We start from the raw sequence: 12506 nt of genomic DNA, 5'->3' as shown, positions 1-12506 counted from the left end.
TATAAATGTGGGACGACAATCAAATGTAATAAACAGAATGAGATAGAAGAGAATAGAAATATATTTTCGTTCTCCTTTATCTCGTGTATTGCTTTCCTGAATTTATTATGTGTAGACCTTTATTCTGCATTAGGGTACAGTCACAATGCGAAAATTGCACGAGAAAGTAAATTTTGAGTTTGCCTTTCTATGTTATTTGTTTAATGTCCATTTCGAGATTTTTCGATATAGTTTCGATCTCAAACTTTTTTTCACTTTTCAGTTAAAAAATTAAAAAACTTTAAAATGAGAATCTAAAAAATGTTTTCTTTCGTCTTTATTAGTGAATAATTAAAATGTTATTTATACTAAAAGAAGAATTTGACGACAATGATTTCATTGGTTTTTATGTATTTTATTATAAATACATATTGCCATTGAAAAATATGTTAATATTGTTACCGGCAAATTATTCATATTTTCTCATTTTTCTGATTCTGATTATTATAATCGGAGTGTTTCTCTCCTTTCTCACATTTCTCACAGGTAAGTAATTAGTTATTTCTATATTTAAAGAGAGTTTAGTAGAAAATAAAAATAATTGTCAAAATAGAATTAAACATAACCTATAAATGTTAGCAACAACAAAAGGAGCAAAAGGTAGGCAACCCGTTATACATGCGTGTTTTAAAGAAAAATATTAAACAGGGGCTTAAAAAAAAAATTCGCGCGCTAAAAATTGTATTCAAAATTTCTCGATTACTATTAAATGTAAATATTTTTTAGAAACTAAGGACGAACCAAATATCATTAAAGAAATGAAGTTTACAAATAATTGGCAATTTATAAGTGATAAATTGAAATTGCGTCAGGACGTTGCACTAAGTGAACTGCATAAAGCGAGTGATGTAGGTATTTTTTTATAACAAAATAATTACTATTGTAGGGCTTGAACTAGGTCCGTAAAAGTCAGTTTTTTTTAAAAAAAAAGTTCCTTAAAGTCCGTAATTTGATTAAAAAAGCAAGAAAAGTTCGTAAATTACACGATATAATTTGGAGAATATTTGAGAAGATACAAATGATTGTAAAAATTCAATTATTTTCAAAATCAATAAAATTCTATGCAAAAATTCAATTATATTCCAAATTTTTAAAAATTCTCATCAAAATTTCAATTATCTTTATAAATAATAAAATTCTTCTCAGGAATTCAATTATTTTCAAAAAAAAATTATTAACAAATTCCATTGTATTCAATAAATTAAAGAAATTTTTCCAGAGAATTCAATTATTTTCTAAAAATTTTAATAAAATTCAAGAATTAAATGTTTAATTTCAATAATTAAGAAACATGATTATTGGAAAAACTTGAATGAAATTGTTCATATTAAATTCAATTACTTTAAAAATTTTCAATTAAAATTATTAAAAAAAATCCATTATTTAAAAAAAATTCAAAAAAATTCTTCAAAAGAATTTAATTAGGATTTAATTAGATTTACAAATTTTTTATAAATTTTCTTGCAATAATTCAATTATTTTCATAAATAATATAATATTTTTAGAGGGATTCAATTATTTTCGTAAATAATAAAATTCTTTTTAGGAATTCAATTATTTTCATAAATAATAAAACTCATTACAAAATTTCAATTATTTTTAGTACTTATAATTAGTATATAATTTTTAGTATATTTTTTAAAAAATTATTAAAAATAATTGATTTAAAGAAGAATTTCAGTTAAAAATTGTTAATTGGTCCATAAATGGTCCATAATTTTTCATTTTTGGTCCGTAAAGCCCGTATTTTTAAATACTATCACTGGTTCGAGCCCTGCTAATGTTTTTATTTATTTACAATTATATAATAATTAATATTTGTAATAAATTATTCTTTTCTAATCTTTTTATATTTTATTTTTTTATTTATATCTATAATTATATTTATAGTAATTTATACTTGTATTTAAAAATACAAATTTTATTTATTCTAATGTTAAAAAATGTTAATTTTACGAAAATTTTAAATTGAAAACAAAATTAAATTCTAAAAGAATTTTTATTATAGAAATGTTATGCAAAGAATAATTGCAATAAATGCATTGAATTGGCGACATATTGGCCACATTTGATAAATGCAACTCTTCCGGATTTTGAAGGAATAACACCTTTTCATCGCGTTTGTTACAGAGGAAATCACAGTTTAATTGAATTTATGTTATCGAAAGGTGATGATAAAAAAATAATTACTTAAAAAATTAATGAACAAATAATTAATAATTACTAGAAAAAATTATATTTTTCGCTTAGGTGCAAACATATTTCAAGAAACTAATTTCGGAGAAAATGCTTTTCATATGTTATTTGCATACTATATTCGAAATCCCGCGCAAAAAAATTTTAAATGTCTCGATCTTCTACTAAAAAATGGTAATTTAATTATCTTTGATTAATAATATATTGAAAAATATTAAATTAATAATATAAATAAAGTCAAAATAAAAAAAATTCCAATTTTTTCAGGATATTCTTTGAGAAAAGATAAGACGTTGAAAAAATTGATTTTAAATGCCAGAGAAACTGAAAATACTGAATTGGAAAAATGGCTATCATCAAATGCAATTTGCATTGATAAGAAACACAAGTAAAGAAGAAAAAGTTATAATTTCTGAAAAAGTATTCCCTTATTTAAATACTTTAATACAAACTACAAGATTCAGTTTTCTTACTATTAAACACATAAGATTTTAGATAAAGTTAAAATTCTAAACTTACGTAAGAAATGTGTTGATTATTATTTTTATCAGACCATTTTCATTTTTAAAAAAAATGTTGAAAGATTGTTTAAAAACTATTGTAATTTAATGACTAAATTTAATAATTATTTAACGTCGTATATTTTGTAAACATAGTAATTCATAATATGCGCCCTTCTTTTCCAAAAGTTCTTTATGTGTTCCACTTTCGATAATTTGACCTTCATTTATAACACATATCTCGTCGGCATTTTCAACTGTTGAAAGTCTATGCGCTATTAAAATACAACTTCTTCCTTGCCTCGTTTTATCCAGTGCAGCTTGAACAACCTACACAATTTTTGAAATATAATTTGTTTTACTATTTATATTCGGTAGTTATAAGAAGGTAATATTAAAAATTTTAATATATTTATTATAGTCTCAAGATGATTAGTTATAAAAAGATGAAATAATACTGTTGAAATTCGTCTTAAACAATTGTTTTTAATTAATGTAACAATAAATCACGTTCTAATAAAGTTTAATTAAAAAACAAAAATTATTTGTTAATTTAAAGGAGGAGAACATTTCTGCTCTCCTCTATTTTTACGTTCGTGAACAAAATTTCTGTGAATATTCTACATACATTCGTCTTAATTCTTATGTTATGCTGATATAAGAAAATTACTGTGAGCAAAGTCTAATACTATGATTATTTCTAGGAAGTTTGGGATTAAGGAAACCAAAGTCTCTACAAGAAGACAGAAGAATAGAGAAGAGGGTAGTAAAACTACCTCTAAAGAAACTGGTGCAGAACGTGAGGAGAAGATAAAAATTGTTAATATAAAAGTTCTTAGTAATTAGATCTAATAATCAAAATTATTTTGATAAAAATTCTGTTATTAATTTACAAAATAAAGTATTTTTTCCGGAATGAAGTTGCAGGATGGTAAAAGTTGATGCTCAATTAAATTCACATTTCAAACTTGTTAGTCATCTGAACAATTTACCAATTTTTATTTAAATAATATTTGTAATAAACAAAATCAAATATTCACTGTGGGAAATGAGAGATGGCAAGATAAAATGTTGCTAGTAATTTACACAATCGAATATCATTCAAGAAAGAAGATGCAGCATGGTAAGATAAAAAAGTATTTGTAATTTATACAATCGAATATCATTCAAGAAAGAAGATGCAGCATGGTAAGATTAAAAAGTATTTGTAATTTATACAATCGAATATTATTCAGGAAAGAAGATGCAGCATGGTAAGATTAAAAAGTATTTGTAATTTATACAATCGAATATCATTCAAGAAAGAAGATGCACCATGGTAAGATTAAAAAGTATTTGTAATTTAAACAATCGAATATTATTCAGGAAAGAAGATGCAGCATGGTAAGATTAAAAAGTATTTGTAATTTATACAATCGAATATCATTCAAGAAAGAAGATGGAAAATAAAAAGTATTTGTAATTTATACAATCGAATATCATTCAAGAAAGAAGATGCACCATGGTAAGATTAAAAAGTATTTGTAATTTATACAATCGAATATCATTCAAGAAAGAAGTTGCAGCATGGTAAGATTAAAAAGTATTTGTAATTTATACAATCGAATATCATTCAAGAAAGAAGATGGAAGAATAAAAAGTATTTGTAATTTATACAATCGAATATCATTCAAGAAAGAAGATGCAGCATGGTAAGATTAAAAAGTATTTGTAATTTATACATCCAAGTATCACGCTGTATCACCTGAGTGTCATTGCGATATCTATCGGGGATATTCCTGTGATACTGAGGAAGTATCATAATGTCCACCTTTTTGAATATCCCTGTGACATTCCTGCGATATTGAGGGGATATTGCCGTGACATCGAGGAGATACTGCTGCGATATTGAGGCGGGATATGCTGTGATATTGAGGGAATATTTCACAGAATTTTTTCTATAAGTCCAAATTTGAACTTATAGCGAAAATTTTGTGAAGTATCCCCTCAATATCGCAGCAATGTCCCCTCAATATCCCGCCTCAATATCGCGGCAATATTCCCTCAATATCACAGCAATATCGCAGGAATGTCACAGGGATATTAGAAAAAGCGGACATTATGATACTTCCTCAGTATCACAGGAATATCCCCGATAGATATCACCATGACACTGAGGTGATACAGCGTGCTACTTGGGCAATCGAATATTATTCAAGAAAGAAAATGCAGCATAGTAAGATTAAAAAGTATTTGCAATTTATACAATCGAATATCATTCAAGAAAGAAGATGCAGCATGGGAGAAAAAAAAGTATTTGTAATTTATACAATCGAATATTATTCAAGAAAGAAGAAAGGAGTAAATACTCTATTACTGAATCCGCGAATACTCGTAATTTATTCTAATTATTGTCGCCATGATAAAATCTATTCGAGATTGAGTAAGTTCCGCATAGCGAAAATATTTATTAATCCGAGCAGAAGAAATCGTACCTTTTCACTTTCTGAGTCCAATGCTGATGTAGCTTCATCCAACAAGAGAATTTTAGGATTTCGAATTAGAACTCTAGCAATGGCGATCCTCTGCTTTTGTCCTCCGGAAAGTTGAGTTCCTCTATCGCCAAGTTTTGTTTCATAACCAAGAGGTAAAGTCGTAATGAATTCATGTGCATTTGCTTGTTTTGCTGCCTCTATAATTTCCCACATTGGCGCTTCCCTGGTATTATCGCCATAGGCAATATTTTCCGCTATTGTTCTTGCAAATAATGTTGGTTCTTGAGACACCAAACCCATCTGCATTCTCAAAGTATTTAACAACAGGGTATCGATGCTATTATTGTCTATTCTCTAGAATATATCATATTAGCTTTAGAATACTTGTTTTAAATTTGATATTAAATTTATTTTTGCCAAATTAATACTTGCCACTGTTCCTCCTAATGGATCGTAGAATCTTTCCAGTAATTGTACCATTGTACTTTTTCCACATCCACTGGGACCTATTAAGGCAACTGTTTTTCCAGCTGGAATCATTAAATTTAAACCGTCCAATACTTTTACTTCATTTCTTGATGGGTATTTAAATACTACGTCTTTATACGCCACTTGACCGTAGAACTTCTGTAAAAAAAAATTGCATATTGTAAGCAATGGGTTCAATTTCATTAATTGTTTTCCTTACCTCTGTTTTCTTAATTTCCAATGGGTTCTGGATTTCTGGAGGTCTTTCTAAAATCGACACGATGTTTGCTGCTGCCTGCAAACCTTTCTGAACATTTGGAACATATGCAAATGCACAAGCAACCATAACAGTTCCCATTATTAGAGCTTGAGAGATTCTGAAATATGTTGGTACGTTTAAAAATTATTGTTAGTGATGGATCTTAAATAGATTTGTTAGATTTGTTCAAAGTTTGTCTTTACCTAAATACAGTGGAGTATGGAATTCCTTCTTCTTTCATTAAATATCCACCGTAGTACATGCAGCAAGCTAAAGCAATATATGAAATTGATCTAGCCATAGCGAAGATTAACCCACGATAGTGAGTATTTCGTTTTGCAAGAGCAAGTGAAGGTTGCATTGATGCCACGTATGAATGATAACAATTATCCTGTATTCCGAGGGCAATTACAGTTCTAATATTACTCACTGCTTCAACTGCTATCTGGAATTTGAGACGAGATATTGTTACTCATCTGTTGAATCTCCAAAGATCGAATAAAATTAGTTAAATCTTTAATGCTAACCTTTGTAGACCTTTCCAAATTTTTATGATAACTGCACGTTTCTTCCTTGTACATTAAATTCTGAAGGTTTTTTGTTATTAATATAAGTGGAATGAAGAGAGTGCCAAGTAATCCAAGTCTCCATTCATAGTAAATTGACATCGCAATGGAGAGTACGATTGTGCTGTAGGATTGTACAATTATTCCAATTCGCTGACCAGTTGCTCCTTTTACTGCAGCGACTTCAGTTGAAAGTTTAGAACAAAGAGCTCCTGTTCCATTTATCGGTCTATCGAACCAACCAATCTCTTGTTTCAACATTGCTTGAAAAATTAATCCTCGTAATCTTAGAGTTGTACATTCACTGGCCAGTCCAAGTAAATAGTACTATAATTTCACAAATAATACATTTGTAAAAAATTTAAATCAAAAGATAAAATATTTTAAAATAAAAATTTAACTAACTTGAGCAAAGTTTGATAGTCCAATGAAAATACCAGCTAGTATAAAACGTACACAATATATTTTCGTACGCTTTCGTATTAAATCTGTATCTGGTCCTGAGAGTTCCTAAAATATAACAAAAACTATTAACAAACGATATAATAATATAAATATTTGGAATAAGAAATTTGTGAAATTAAAATGTACATTAGAAAACTAATTACATCTATAACATCTCCGAAGAATGTGGAAAAAATTGGAGGAGAGAGTCCAACAAAAATAGAAGCGAGACATCCAAAAGAAATATAAACCCATTCAGGTTTGCTAAGTTTTAGAATTTTCATTGTCGATATTTCATTTTGAATCTCTTCAATGGCTGCTTCAAATGGAATCTGTAAATTTAGGTAAAAATTAATTGTACATAAGCAAAAATTTTTAGGATTAAAAGAAAAAAAGGCTAAGGTATAGATAAGTCGAAATTCGACTTCTGTGGTGAAACTGTGGAAAGAATAAATAATACCTTCGATATAGCACATAATTCATCTTCATTTTCATTGGCATTCATTTCTTTTTTGTTTATAAATTTGTTCACCTCCTTTACTTGGATTGAGTCAATGCTTGTCGCCTATTTGGAAAATAATTTAAAATTGTAATCATTATAAAGGTTCTGAATGATGATTCATAAGGTTCTTAAAAAAGTCTTTAAAAATTGTAAATTAAATTTATTCACACCTGTGTAGTAACTAGTGAATGATAATGACCTTTCAGACCCATTAAGTAGTCATGATTTCCCTGTTCAACAACTTCTCCGTTCATAAGCACTATTATCTTGTCAGCTCCTCGTATTGTTGATAATCGATGAGCAACAATAATTGTCGTTCTTCCCTTGTGTACCTATTAATAAAAACACTTCAATTGATTAGAGAGTATTAAGTAGTTGCAGATCTGTTTTCAGCAATGCATCTGAATTTGACACCACAAATAGAAATAGGGACTTAGGCATAAATTTGCGATATAAAGCAAAATGCTAATAGCTACAAAAGAATGTCGACATGACAATCAAGGAAGGACTGAAAAGTCTAACATCGCTCATACAGGAAGTAAGATCCAAGCATAAAGAAGCGAAAGAGTAACAAGTAAACTAAAAACTAGAATAAGATAGATTACTTTATCCAATGCAGCTTGGACTTTAGCCTCCATTTTAGTATCAAGAGCAGAAGTTGCTTCATCCAGAAGTAAAATTTTTGGATCTCTTACTAAAGCTCTTGCTATAGCAATTCTTTGCTTTTGACCTCCAGATATTTTCGTTCCTCCTTCACCTACAAGTGTGTGATATTGCTAGAAAAAGTAAATCACTTTCTATTAGAAAAACTCTAGGTTAATGTAGATACTATTTTACTTTAACTATTCTAAACCCCCATAGAATCTAAACTTGAAGCAACTTTTCACAATTTACAGAAACTTACATAAGGTAGATTCATAATGAAATGATGAGCATTTGCTTCCTTAGCTGCCATAATAATATCCTCCATGGAAGCAGTCATATTGCCATAGCGAATATTTTCAGCTACTGTTGTATCGAAAAGGATTGGCTCTTGACTAACCGTTCCTAATTGATTGCGATACCATTTTACATTGAAATCCCTTATATCGTACCCATCTATTAAGATCTATTATTATATAATTAATTTTCTATTTTTCAATGGTTGTTAAAATACAAATAGATATTAATGAACAATTTTTCAATGCGTCTATTAATACAGCAAGAAACCAATTAAAAACAATTTTTAATTTATACAATCGAATATTATTCCGAATGGAAGGTGCAACATGTTGAGTTCAGCTATTCTGGTTTATTTAAAATTAAAAGCTATTCGTAATTTAAATAACATTTTCTGATATTGCTATAAGATAGTCCTCTTAATTATTGATCGGAATCGAATAAAAAGTAGTTTCGAAATAATTTTTCTTTAATTGCTAGTTTCTGTTAAAAAAATTCAATAGGTTCGAATTACCTGTCCTCCACTTATGTCGTAAAATCGTTGCACAAGTTGAATACATGTAGATTTCCCACATCCAGAACTTCCGACTAAAGCAATAGTCTCTCCTTTTTCTATTGATAAGTTAATGTTTTTCAAAACCTGAAAATTTGGTAATTCATAATTTTATCGTAAAAGTATATATAATTTATATTCTGTGTCAAGTAAAGGTTTTTATTCTTTAAAAAATAACTTACTTTGACATTAGGTCTTGATGGATATTCAAAAGATACATTCTGAAATTTTATAAATCCATCAACATGAGGCAGTCTTATGCCACTTGACGATAAATTATTGATACTCGATTTTTGTTCAATGATGGAAAACACTTTTGCTGCTGATGCTTTGCAAAGTCCGTAAGTTTCAATGTACGCAGCAGCAGACACTAAACTTACAGTCGCCATCATCTCGCTGAAGAAAATCTTGATAAAAATTAAAAAATAGTAAATATAATATTAAATATTCAGTATTAACAACTATTCAGTAATTAAAAAGATTAATTTAAAAAAATGTAATTCTCACTATAGCCATGGATTGAGGTGTGAAAGTTTGAGATCCAAATGGTAGAAGTCTTTCTCGCAGAATTAATTCAACTCCATACCAATATGCAAATGAGTATGTTGTATAGGTGGAGAACCAAATTAAACCAAATTCTAAAGCCGATAATAAGACGGCTTTTAGATTATTCTTGTAGGTGGATAAAAGATTTTTTGTATATCTTTGAAATTCTCGTTTTTGTCCTCCAAATGCAACAACTGTTCTTATTGCAGACAGTGATTCCTCGGCTATAGAACCTGCTTGTGCGTAAACTTCAACTTCCTTTCGAGTCATTTTTGCTGTTGCCTAAATACAATTCTTTATTTAAAAATCTATTTGTCTTTATACAATTTTCTAACATTGATTGCCTACCTTTGCAACGCAATAAAGAATTATTACAATTACTATGAATGGTACAATGCAAATACAGGCGAGTTTCCAGTCATTGTAAAATGCAAGGATTGTACTTCCAATTACGGCTATAAAGTGGTGTAGAAAGATGATGAATTTTTCCCCAATTCCTTCTTCGACTTTCATGACGTCTCTAGAAATAGAAAACATATTATTTTGTTATTTAAAGACGTATTGATTTTTTTGGTTATTAGCAATTATTCTTATTGTTCTTGGGATCAATGGAAAAGCTAAGATTCCAAAGAATGATTATGTAAAACGAAAATAATTTTCTTTCATTTTTCTGCAATCTTTCAGGAGTCAAAGTCGAGGTGAGGCAGAATGATCAGCAGCAGCATGTCGAAAGTCTGCTACAGACCAAAAGGGTCTCAGAAACGATTCGAGGAACATGTTCGTGGCAAAAATTAGTCATTTGTGTTTATCAGCCCCACGTGAATGTAGATGCAAGATGGTAAGTCCCAATCCCCATTTAAAAAAAAAGGTTTTTGTAATTTATACAATCGAATATCATTCAAGAAAGAAGAAGACTGATGATACAAATAGTAAACAGTACTGAAGCTGCTGAATGGTGAGTTTTAAATTTTTACCACCGAAATTAATTTAGATTTAGAATTTTTTTTAGCGATTTACATAATCAAATCTTCTGGCATAGTTGATGCTTTACAATAACCTAGGATAATCCCTTAAATTATTAAATAAAAAAAAGCTTCTTAAAAACAATCGAATAAGCGAAATGTAATGATAAAATTATTTTTACTCTGTTAATCTGCTTGCGACGTCACCGCAACTCATGACGTCATACCAACTTATGTCTTGATGTAAAATTGATTTTAAATACATGGATCTTATTCGAAGACTTTGCCTTTGTGAAGTGTAATTAAATAAACAAATACTGACGTAAGACAGACTGAATAAAATACAACTGATAATGATTGTGCCCACTGCAAATGTTGACACAGCTTCCATCACATCAGTATGAATATATTCGGAAATGTCAATTCCATATTCTGCAAATGTGCTTTTCAATTTAGCATCAACCATTCCTCCAGCTAATTTGCCAAACATTTGTACATTCCATGGCACAGCTATTCCCGTTGCTACACTGCTGATTATTCCAGCGAGCATTAAAAATGTTTCCCATTTAGTGGCATAACGAAACTGAAAAATATTTAATTAGTGAGTGGAATGATTTGTTGTAAATAATAATGGAATTATTCCCAATGGGTACTAGAATGTCTTAAAGATGCTAAGGTCCTAAAATGTACAGAGTAACTAAATGATCCTGATTATAAGCGTCCCAAGGACCTTTTGTGTCTGACTCAAAAACGTCTTTAAAATAACTCCAGGATGTCTTTAGGACATTGGAACCTTTTCCAAACGTAATTAGAACAAGTCAACAACATTAAAATTTAGTGACTAAAATGTTAAATATTAAAGCCTTACTTACAAAACGAATTTTCCACCGAAAATACGAGCACCATTTACAGTTTAAAGTATTTATAAAATTTAGAAACACTTTTTCAAAAAAATTCATTTGCAAAAATTTTATACCTCATAACAAATATATTTTAATTAGAAAAATTTTTATATCTCTAAAACTGATACTTTTTTTTAAAAATTCTTTTATTTACATTTTACTTTTGGATATTTATTTATTTATTTTTTTCAAAATAGAACAACAAATTTAGTGAGAAGTTTATAATTCTATTCACATTCCTCGTATGTTCACTATTTTATGCTATCGTGAACGATAATTTGAATGCCTTTCCAGTAGATAAAATTCGTACCGCTTGTGTATTACGTTCTTGACTTTACTTAAACCGATTTTCCACCATTACTTAGAAAATTATACAAAATTAGAATAATAAAATTGCAATGTTTATCGTCATTTGAAAATTGAAAAAACTTTTTTTTTAAAATCACTATTTCGAAATAGAACAAAAAGGAAAAACTTTAAGTTTGTAAACTTCGAAAAAATTACTACATTAATTTAAAATCAACATGAATAAAATTTCATTGTTAATCTAGTTTCTAATTATCGATACGATTATTCTTATAATTAAAATCAAACTCAATTCGCTCATGGATAATTAAAAGAATAAATTTTTACTTACAATGTCTCTAACTGGATTTACAGGATGTCCAATCAAATAAATTAGCAAGTATTTAGGAATATAAAGAAACTTCACAATAAGTGATTTTAATCTCATTTTTGAACCTAAGTTTATTTTAAATAGTATATAAGGAGAATATGCGACTGATATATTTCTACATTTGCGAAAAATTTGTAATTTATTTTTTCTTTTTTTTGTAATTTGTATTTATAAACGTATAATTCTGAAATGCCACGATGAATAGAGTGTACTTGTCATTGACGTTTCTGATAAAATTAATGGTTTAACAGTAGATAAAATTTTACCTGTAATATTGTTTGTAATAAACTTGGATTCTATAGTTTCTGCCTTAGATCCTTTTTGCCTTAATATATGCAAAGAATGATAATAGTGATGATAGTGAAATATTTACGTAATGTACAAATAATTTATATAAAGAAATTTTTTTATATAAAAACAGCAAAATTAAATATAATTAATTTTTTCATAAAATAATTGAAGAAAAAAATTTGAAAAGTG

The 12506-nt window shown here is 28.3% G+C and overlaps 2 protein-coding genes across 3 annotated transcripts; one reads left to right on the top strand and one right to left on the bottom strand.

Annotated features, from left to right (window-relative positions):
• The first annotated feature begins 250 nt into the window (after positions 1–250).
• On the top strand, positions 251–2642 carry LOC122506465. The gene is made up of 5 exons (XM_043618668.1): positions 251–525; positions 766–887; positions 2048–2207; positions 2290–2409; positions 2503–2642. Exons 1-5 carry the CDS (start codon positions 336–338, stop codon positions 2625–2627), a joined length of 717 nt encoding a protein of 238 aa, XP_043474603.1. The 5' UTR covers positions 251–335; the 3' UTR covers positions 2628–2642.
• On the bottom strand, positions 2625–12265 carry LOC122506463 (ATP-dependent translocase ABCB1). Of its 2 annotated transcripts, none has more exons than XM_043618659.1 (18): positions 11988–12265; positions 10631–11031; positions 9835–10006; positions 9448–9768; positions 9123–9347; positions 8902–9027; positions 8353–8556; positions 8054–8224; positions 7619–7780; positions 7407–7511; positions 7111–7278; positions 6908–7012; positions 6464–6829; positions 6140–6381; positions 5898–6054; positions 5642–5836; positions 5210–5563; positions 2625–3065 (listed from the first exon to the last, which is right to left on the bottom strand). In XM_043618659.1, the coding sequence occupies exons 1-18, from the start codon at positions 12081–12083 to the stop codon at positions 2865–2867; spliced, it is 3771 nt and encodes a 1256-aa protein (XP_043474594.1). In that variant the 5' UTR covers positions 12084–12265; the 3' UTR covers positions 2625–2864. The 2 variants fall into 2 exon arrangements, with proteins under 2 accessions (XP_043474594.1, XP_043474595.1); XM_043618660.1 differs by lacking the exon at positions 11988–12265 and adding an exon at positions 11321–11471.
• Positions 12266–12506: the final 241 nt, after the last annotated feature.

This window comes from Leptopilina heterotoma, unplaced genomic scaffold, assembly GCF_015476425.1.
Source record: "Leptopilina heterotoma isolate Lh14 unplaced genomic scaffold, ASM1547642v1 Lhet_42, whole genome shotgun sequence".
Taxonomy (NCBI): domain Eukaryota; kingdom Metazoa; phylum Arthropoda; class Insecta; order Hymenoptera; family Figitidae; genus Leptopilina; species Leptopilina heterotoma.
This window is presented reverse-complemented; position numbering and strand designations above follow the sequence as displayed.

Coding starts and splice junctions, on each gene's coding strand:
- LOC122506463 (XM_043618659.1), bottom strand. CDS start 12,083: ATGAGATTAAAATCACTTATTGTGAAGTTTCTTTATATTCCTAAATAC. Junction 8,557..8,901: donor ACGACATAAGTGGAGGACAG/GTAATTCGAACC, acceptor ATATAATAATAG/ATCTTAATAGATGGGTACGA. Junction 6,055..6,139: donor CCATACTCCACTGTATTTAG/GTAAAGACAAAC, acceptor AACATATTTCAG/AATCTCTCAAGCTCTAATAA.
- LOC122506465 (XM_043618668.1), top strand. CDS start 336: ATGTTATTTATACTAAAAGAAGAATTTGACGACAATGATTTCATTGGT. Junction 2,208..2,289: donor TGAATTTATGTTATCGAAAG/GTGATGATAAAA, acceptor TTTTTCGCTTAG/GTGCAAACATATTTCAAGAA. Junction 2,410..2,502: donor CGATCTTCTACTAAAAAATG/GTAATTTAATTA, acceptor CAATTTTTTCAG/GATATTCTTTGAGAAAAGAT.